The sequence below is a fragment of the Octodon degus genome, unplaced genomic scaffold, assembly GCF_000260255.1.
Source record: "Octodon degus isolate 3935 unplaced genomic scaffold, OctDeg1.0 scaffold00131, whole genome shotgun sequence".
Lineage (NCBI taxonomy): Eukaryota > Metazoa > Chordata > Mammalia > Rodentia > Octodontidae > Octodon > Octodon degus.
Window position 1 is genome coordinate 6,682,293 of NW_004524707.1, and position 9,621 is coordinate 6,691,913.

Sequence of the window (9,621 nt, forward strand, 5' to 3'; positions counted from 1 at the left end):
TGATCCTCCTGTTTTCAGCCTCCCCAGCACTGGAACTACACTCACATGGAATTACAGACTCGGTGGCTGGCTCAGCGCACCTGGGGGCAGGGCCGGCACAGCATGCAGTGCCAGGGATCAAACCCTGTTTCCTGCGCTTGCCTAAGCAGGCACTTAGTCCACTGAGCTATCTCGCTGAACCAAAGCAATTCTTTTCAGAAAAAAAAAAAAGAAAAACTTTTTTTTATTCTTTCCTTTTAAATTTCCTATTTATACGATTGAAAATCATCATATTATAGTGATACATATGCATGTTTATAACAGCACAACATATAATAGCTAACCTTGGAAACAGTATATATAACTCTCAACAGATAAATGCATAAGGAAAATGTGTATTTATACACAACGGAGCAATACACTGGCATAAAAAGATAAACTTGAGGCATTTGTAGATAAATGCATGTAATTGGAGAAAATAATGTTGAATGAAATAAGTCAAACACACAAACTGAGACATTGCATAGCTTTTGTTATGTGAAAAGCAGAATACATATATAAATATACAAATAAAGACAAAAGTAGAAAAGAGATAAATAAGAAATAGGGTGTTCAAATATTTCTCTAAATGACATTTTTCATTGTTTTAAAAGTATTTCTATATATATGCTAATTTATTTCATTTATGAAGATAAACATTAATTTAATTATTTAGTTCATATGTGTTTCTTTATGGTAAGAATCTTTTTTTGTGTATGTCTTATACTCTAGCTGAACTGAGGTAATGCTATGTAGTGTTATTAACTATTGTTATTCTTTTATTATTTTGTTATAAAATTTTGTTTTATTTTTCATAGAAAAAAAAATTGAAATGTCCACCCTCACCTCACAGTGGTGTTTGAATGACTTTAATAAAATACATTTCAAACTATGTAATGAAACTCCAAAGCTAACTCTGCCTATTCTGAAGAAAGAAGGCCATTGCTGGAGAAAGCTAGAAAAAATTAATGTTTTGGCTTCAGTGTAATTAAAGAGTATAAAACAAAGCCTAAATAAAAGAAGTTATATTGTTTGTAGATGAAAACATTCAATTTTGTACAATGTCAAACCTCCCCACCTAATATATAAATTGAATGCAACTTCAATCAAATGCTCTATTGTGTTTTTCTCAGAGCTTGATGAATTGCAATTCAATTCAAATAGAAAAATAAAGGTATAAGGATGGTCAAGAAATATCTGAAGTTTTTGGAAGGAAAAGGTAATGACAGGGCCCCTACCCATAGTAATTAAGAGTCACTAGACTGTTCCCAAAACAAACAGCAGTGAAAATAGCAATGTCATTTGTTGAGGGCCACACTTTGATGACATTGTTTCCTTTATAAACATGGTGAACCCCAAAGGGCAAGTATTGTAACCAAATTCACACAGCTAATAAACTGCAAAGGGTTCCTGGGAAATGACAAGACAGAAGCAAATCCCAGGTGTGTGAATTTAGCAGATAGAAAAAAGGAATTTTTTTTAGTCTGTTTGAGACAAGACCTCACTATGCATTTCAGACTGGTCTTGAACTCACTTTGTAGCTCAGGTGGCCCAAACTTACAGTAATTCTCCTGCCTCAGCCTCTCAAGTGCTGGGATTACGGTTGCACACCACCACACCCGGCTGAAAGGGACATTTTAAATCAGAAAAAGCAAGGTTATCTGATAAACAATGTGGGCACAACTGACTAGGCATTGTGGAAAATAAGTCAATGCTGACCTCACATAGAATTACAAAAAATAAATTCTAAATAGTTTTCAAATATCTATAAAGATAACAAAAAGAAAAAGAGTGTTTTTATTATTTAAGTACAAAGAAGAGCTTTCTGATACAACTTTTATATTCTACTTGATTTTTAAAGCCTCTAATTAAAAAGAACTGAAAAGAAAAGAATTTTAAGTAGAGAAAATATACTTCAGTAAGAATACGATTCGGGATCCACATCCATTATACACAGATAGCTCCATGTCACAAAACAACTAAAAGAGAAGTCATTAGGAAAATGTAACTGTGTCATCCATCACATTTGTCCCCACAACTAGACTTACCAGTTTTTATAATCCCTTAATAGATTGATTCGATATTTTTCTTTTCATTTGCATTTTGTAGTAGTCATAAGAACACCTTAATACTTTCAAGGACATTCCTTAATATTTGCAAAACTCTTCTATCAATAAACATGATTAACCATTACGAGAGAAGCAGTGAGTCCCAGGGCTGAGCACACAGTAGGTGACTGGTGAGTACTTGCCAGTATACCCTCCAGGGAGTACCGGCTCAGCAGAACCACTCTAGGACACCTTGGGCCCTTCCCGCGACACAGCCCATCCAGAGCTCCGCAAGGCTGGCCTAAGCCCCTCCACAGATTGTACAGCCACACACTGGGAAGGGGCATTCAGAGGATGAATTCTTTTTACTCTGGCTGGATACTTCTCAATTTTCTTGTTTTAAAAACACAAAACTAACTGAATACCATAAGAGTGCTCATGTAAGTATTACTGAGTCTGTTCATTAATGATGACTGTCATTGATGCAAGAAAATCACATAAGATGAATAACATTATCAGATACTTGGCACCACAGAACACTAGGGTTTCAGAACTGACCTACAGAAAGAAATCTGTCAAATAATCCATCCTTCAAAACATATAGTAATATTCCATACACTCCTTCCCAACCATACCATGATGCCTTTTGCTAATTACTCCAACTCTCCAAGTGGTACAGCAAGCACATGTTTATCAATAGAAGAGTTTTGCAAATATTAAGGAATGTCTTTGAAAATATTAAGGTGTTCTTGTGACTACTACAAAATGCAAATGGAAAGAAAAATATCTAATCAATCTATTAAGGGATTATAAAAACTGTTAAGAAAAATCACTGGAATTAAACAGAACATATGGAGAAAATATGAAAATTTGAAAGGGTAATTTTAAGTGGATAGGAAAAAATATTCCAGTCTCATTAGCTTTAAAAAAATTGTTAAAAAATTGAAATGTGGGCAGCATTTGATAACTAAAAAGTGAAAAATTCAGTGCCGATGAGGTACAATGAGCCAGACAGTCATACTGTGCTTGTGAACTTGGAAGGGGTTTTTTCTTTTCTTTTTCTTTTCTTCTTCTTCTTCTTTTTTTTTTTTTTTTACCAAAATGTCTCAAGAAACAGAGAAATATTCAATTCCTAGAAAATATCTCATAATGTCAACAAAAAATCTTTGACATCCACCTCAGTACTTTTTACAGTAATGAAAATTTAGAACCTTATAAATGCCCTGCCAAAGAAAAAACACTAAGAAAATTCTTTCAGAATTATATTTATGAGAAATTTAACAACGGATATATCTCATGATAAAAATAAAATAAACATATTATTAGAGTGTATACATTTCAAATTTTGAAACAAAACTTCAGAGAAAACTCGGTAGCATTTCTGAATCTTTTGGACATTTTTTCTATCGTGTGCTTCCCATAATAAAAATGCACTAATTTTAAAATTAAAGAACAAAAATAAATATCCTTTTAGATGGCAACATTTTACCTTCTAGAGTATCAGAGGGTAGACTCTTCCTGTGGCCTCCCAGACCCTCACCTGACTTGTGTAATTTCCTTTCCTTCACTTATTTCTTGTTAACTCCCAGGTTCCTCTCAAAGCCACTGAACAAACAGCTCCCAACACCAGGCCACCAAGCTGTTCCACTTGATATGGGAGAAGCGCCCTCCACAGGAAGTGCTGGGTCTCCACTTCCTGGCTCTACCTAGGGCTGGGCAAACTAAGGCAAGAGCCAGCCTTTGGAAAGTCTTTCTTAGCACCTCCTCCTACTGTTTCTTGGACATCTGTACTTCAAACACCCCTCCTGCTGACCAGGCTACAGTCACCAGTGTGACTCCAGAGGGCCCTCCACCTCCCTCCAGCCACGTTCCACCTAGCCCCACCCTCTAGCTGGGCCATCTTTCCAAGGAAATGTGAAACTACCCTCACACCACTTAAAATCCCCTTTAGCATCTCTCATCCCATCTCTCTTGCCCACCACTGCTGCAATATTTTCTTCAATACTGAGGACTGAACCCAGGGCCTTCACAATGAGCCACATCTCCAGATTTCTTAATTTTTTTATTTACACGTGTCAGACTCAAATCTGTGATGTGCTGCCTCAATCTCCTATGCCTGGCTCACTGCTGCTCTTCAAATGATGCCACATTCTTTGGGCTAGCCTTCCTAATCTATTCCAGGCTCGTTAGCAACCCCTCATTTATGTTTTCGTTGACTTTTTGAGTTTTGGTGGAACATTTTCTATCAGGCATATAACAGGTGCAGGGATACACCTGTGAAAAACGCATCCTGTGCAGGCATGACATTTGCCCATTAGAGCTGCTCTGTGGCCCAGCTGCTTGGAGGATGACATGCAGACCAGAAGCCTCGGCATCATGCTGGACCAGATGTCGGGACCCTCCCCAGACTGCACATGAGAGTTCCAAAGCAAAGTTTGAAAAGGACTGCTCTGTCTTTTGAATCCTCCTACTCCCTTTTTTCCCATGCTACTCTCTCCACATGCATTTTATCAGCCAGGAATGTTCTTTTCCCATTTCTCTACCTCATTCCCACCTGTCCTCAAATTTCTGCACTAATATCATGTCTGTTAGAAGACTTCCTACACGAGGGTTAAGTAACTCACCTATGCACTATCGCTATCAAAGGACTTAAGGCTCTGGACTGTGGATACTGCCCCTGCCCTGCACATGCTGTAAGAGAGCACCCTTCATCTATCTTTTTGCACCTGTGTCTCTTGCAGCAAGTGTAATATCTGTGGTACCTGGTCAAGAAACAGCTCTTGAAAGAAGCATGATCCAATGCAACTGCATCATTTCTAGGCTTAACAAACTATGTAATGGTTCTAAATTCCCCAGCAGACGGATTTGAAGAGACACAGTCTTCAGGTTCCTGGGAAGAAATCACCACTGTCCCCATCATTTCTTCACTCTCATGCCTTGTTTTATGTATGGCTTAGCCTTGTAGAGAGCCTCTGTTGACCCACTGTGTGTCTCTGTGTGAATTATTAAAGAAGTCCTTTCTTAGCACAGATGCACGCCCTGACCAGGGTACAAAGAGGACTCACCAGGCAAATTACGATCTAGGTTTTGCTCCACTCCTCTGCAGGACACAGCCTGCATAATTATAGGTGATGGCCCTGCTCTGTGCACACAATTAGATTGAGCGTGGGGCAAACATGAAACAATCCTGGCACTGTGTGACCTTAAATAAGGAGTTTAACCTTCAGCCATGCCTACCTGACAGGGCTTAAAGGATCAACAATTTTATACTTCACATAATGTGTATTTCCCATGTCTCCAGGCTGTGTATTTAGAGACAATTTCTTGCTAAATTGCCCAAGCTGGCCTCAGGCTCATGACCCTCCCGCCACAGGTTTGATCTCCAATACCAGTGAAACTCAAAACTTATTTTCTAAAATTAAAGGCTAAAGTAAATATAGGGCAGGGCCACAATTGCTTTTGAAAAGCCTCAACATTACCCAGAAAGTATAACCCCATACTCAGGTCAGCATGATACTTTGGAAGTTGTCACTTGTCACTCAATAAGCCCACCACAGTCTAGGGGTGGGGATGACACAGCTTCCTAAGTGCCTCCTCAGAAGAAGTAGTTGGCTAACATAGATAGCTCATGTCTACCTAAGGAACAGAACGTCCAGTGTTGGAATCACTTTTAGTGCAACCAGACACTAGCCATACAAAGGCTTCATCCTCAGAAACAGCAGGGGAGGGCCAGCCAGATAGCTCAACGGACTAAAGCGCCTGCTTAGGCAAGTGCAGGGACCAGGGTTCAATACCCGGTCCCCCATACCATGCCAGCCCTGCCCCTGGGGTGCACTGAGCTGGTCAGCTGAGTCTGGGCATGGAGGCACACCTCAATAATCCCAGCTCTGGGGAGGCCTGAAAACAGGAGGATCACGAGGAGTCTGATCTGTGTAGTGAGACCCTATACCAAATACACAAATGAAAAAAACAAATAAAGTGCCTGCTTAAGCAAATTTAGGCAAAGCACAGGGACCGAAGACTAAAATTCCATCCTTGACACCACATGCCCCAGGGCGGGCTGAGCCAGCCACTGAATAAATGCATAAATAAATAAATAAATAAATAAACCGTGGTGTGTGTGTGTGTGTGTGTGTGTGTTTCTGTTTCATGTAACATGCCTACTCAAATGGTGAGTTAAATGCATAGTCTAAGGAAACTTGAAAATTCTGAAGCAAAATACAAGTGTGAAGCATCCTATCTATGATGCCAATCAGCACACTGTGTCATGGGGAAGTCACACTGCTCATGCACGAGGCTGCCATGCGGAAACCGGCATCTGTTAGCTTGGGGCACGTGTGCAGACCAGGCCCCCCTTGCTGAGGGGCCACCACTGACACGGTCCTGACCAGAGCTGCTCCTTGGAGCTGTGCCCTCATAGTGGAAGGATTTGGGGAGACCCACACAGTCCCTCACCTCATCCCCCTCATAGCCAACAGCAGGGAAAGAAGGAAATCTTATTGACTGGAGGAGGAAGCTGGAGCAGGTGGCAAATCCAGCACGAGAGTGGCAGAACAGCCCTCTTGAACTTGCTGGCCAGAGCTCGCTCTCAGACCAACATTTGCACAGGCCATCGTGCAAGCAGCCCTGTGCGCTGCCGGGCTCGATGCTCCAACAGAAAATAAGTCCCACTAAGATCTAGAATACATAAAGAACTCAAAAAGCATCAGACTCCCCCAATTTAAAGATGCAATCCAAACTGGCCATCTGAAACTATTCGACACTTCTCATGTGAAGTAGAAACACCAAATAATTAAATTAAAAACTATTCAGTATCACTGGTCATTCAGTAGATGCAAATGAAAACACTGAGATTCCATCTCATTCTAAAAAGAATTGCTATTATCAAGAAATTAACCAATAACAAACCCCTCTCCACTGTTGGTCAGAAGGTAGACAGGGATAACCACTGCAGAAATCAATGTGGAGATTCCTCAAAAAATAAAAGCTAGAGCTTCCATTTGACCCAGCAATTCCCCTTCTTGGTATCTTCCTGCAAGAGTTGAAAGCACCATACAGCAGCAATACAGGCATACCTATGTTCGTAGTGACACAGTTTGTAACTACTAAATCTTGGAAACTGCCCAAATGCTCATTAACCAGTGGATGAAGAGAACTGAGGGTGAGGTGGTATACAACGGAGTATTACTCAGCCATAAAGAAGGATAAACTTGAAACATTTCTAGCTAAATGGATACATCTGGAGACCATAGTCCTAAGTGAAATAAACTGGATGCACATTTAAATATTGGATGGTTTCTTTTATGTGAGAACCCAAAAAGGTCAAATAAGGACCAAAATGTGTAACTGATATTATGAAATAGGAAGAAAATATTCAATGGGAAGGGAAATTAGGGAGGGGTAGGAAAGAGTGGAAAAGAAAAAAGAGAATAGAAGGAATAACATGGAAACAAAGCTTTTGTGGATAAACAGGAAAAGAGAGGTTGAAGGGAGAGGAGGGGATGGGAAAAAAAGAATTAAGATATATCACATACAGGTAAAAACTCACTATTATGAATGTGATCATTATGTATATACAGATATTCCAATATTGTTAATTTAAAAAAAAAGAATAACAAATACAGGGCCCTAGTACCATTAAGATAAAAGCAAGATCTGCCCCTTGCTGCCCAGGGCAAAACACTTAGAACCAAATGCCACCAAATAACCACTGATCCTTGTGTACCTTCTAGGCCACTCTGGAAAAGTTCTATTGAACAAACAGCCTATCCATCAGCCATGCATATAAAGAACCGGATTCTTTATAACCACAATCATGTTTTCAAAACAGAAACAAAGTACTATTCCACATGTCTGCAGTGCTGCTAGAGCCCGAGCTGCTTTCTATGTGTGTTAGCATTAGCGTAACAAATCTCCACGTGACAGGAAACCTCCTAAAAAAAAAGTTTATTCCATACTGGTGTATAATTATTTACCTTAAACCATCACTGGTATGCTTTGTGGAAATAACTGTAATGCAAACATCCAACCTGATAATGCATTGCGTTAACTATCTCCAGGGTTATTAGGACAGTATTTTATTTAGAAACTCTTACTTGGGCATCTACTGGAGTTACTGTACTAGGTGCTATGAAAGAGAAATACAAAGATGAACTGGACAGAATTTCTGTCCCTTCCCACATTAAGACACAAGACTCATCACCATAAGCCGACATAAAAACCCTCACTCTTGGCAGTAAAATAGATAAAGAAGTCTTCATCAGTCAGTAGCAAGAACTTGATCAAGGGTTCCTTGAGGAAGAGCGTAGCTCATCAATCTCATATTTACACCAATATACACAGTAGCTTCACGGAACTACACTTCATTTCCAGGAGAGGATAACAACCTAGACAGCAACCAAGCTAGACAGCAATGAGGTGGAGGAGATGCCACCCCCCACACACAGACGCATGGCTCAGAACGGTCTGAATACTCACTGTTCTTCTTGTACATCAAAATTTCAAAGGAATTCATCTCATAGTTCTCAAAGGTTTGCCGCACCTTTTCAACTGTGTCTTTATCAGTCAGCTCCCCATACATAAAACTGCAAATCAACCAAAGAGCTTAAGTTAGGTTAGCCAGTATTTATTATTCTATAAGCATGGTATTACATATCTGTCCTATACATAGCATTGTGCTATGCAGTGTAGAACACACAGAGATACACATACAATCAAGATATTTATTGGTTTGATTGATTGATTGATTGATTGATTGATTGATTTTGCAGTGCTAGGGATTGATCTCAGAACCTTGTGCTTTCCAGGCAGGTGCTTGTGCCACTGAGCTATCTCCCTGGCAAGATATTTATTGAATTTTAAAGGATGTTCTAATTTAACTGTAAATAAGACACTAACACTGCCCCTCTCAGTATTAGTCTAAGAGATACACACTGGAAAACAGCAGATCCAGCAGCCATGTGAGCAGAATTACAGTGGACTCTCAGGTCAGTCAGAGAAGACTTCCCAGAAGTAAGGACAAAGGAAACCTAAAGAGCAGGGAGAGCTAACTGAGAAAAAAGAGGAATGAGAACTTTCTAAACAGAAGAAAAGCATGCGCAAAGGCACCGAGATAAGAGCTTAATTCCAGAACATGAATGTAATTCAGTTCGATGCCTGGGATTTAGGCAAGGAAGGGCAGTCACCCATAGTGACAGGGAGGCCTGAAGACAGAGGACCCTCTGGCATTACAAGCCATATAAAGGAATTTAAACTTTATTCTGAAGGCAGCTGGACAACAAGGGAAGTTTACAAACAAAGATGAAACATAATCAGATTTTATTTTAGAAACGAAGCCTGAGATTTCTAGTAAAAATAGTCAAGTCAATTTGGAGCAGGTGTACTAATAAACTAAACTCTTCAAAAAGCAAAAAAAAAAAAAAACTTGGAGAGAATAAAATTCTACATGTTCTTAATAATACAGCTCTCATCTCTCTACAGCTCAAGTTTCGGGGGAAATAGCCTAAGGGAGGAAATAAGCCGTGTATCAAAAGAAGGAGGGAGAGAGAGAGAGAGA

General features: G+C 39.7%; 1 protein-coding gene across 1 annotated transcript in view; it reads right to left on the reverse strand.

Annotated features, from left to right (window-relative positions):
* Kcnh1 (potassium voltage-gated channel subfamily H member 1) overlaps positions 1-9,621 on the reverse strand; it is a 468,268-nt gene that overhangs the window by 424,476 nt on the left and 34,171 nt on the right. The window contains exon 3 of the mRNA XM_004641166.2: positions 8,544-8,650. Coding sequence (XP_004641223.1) covers positions 8,544-8,650 — 107 coding nt within the window. The remainder of the gene's footprint in view (positions 1-8,543; positions 8,651-9,621) is intronic.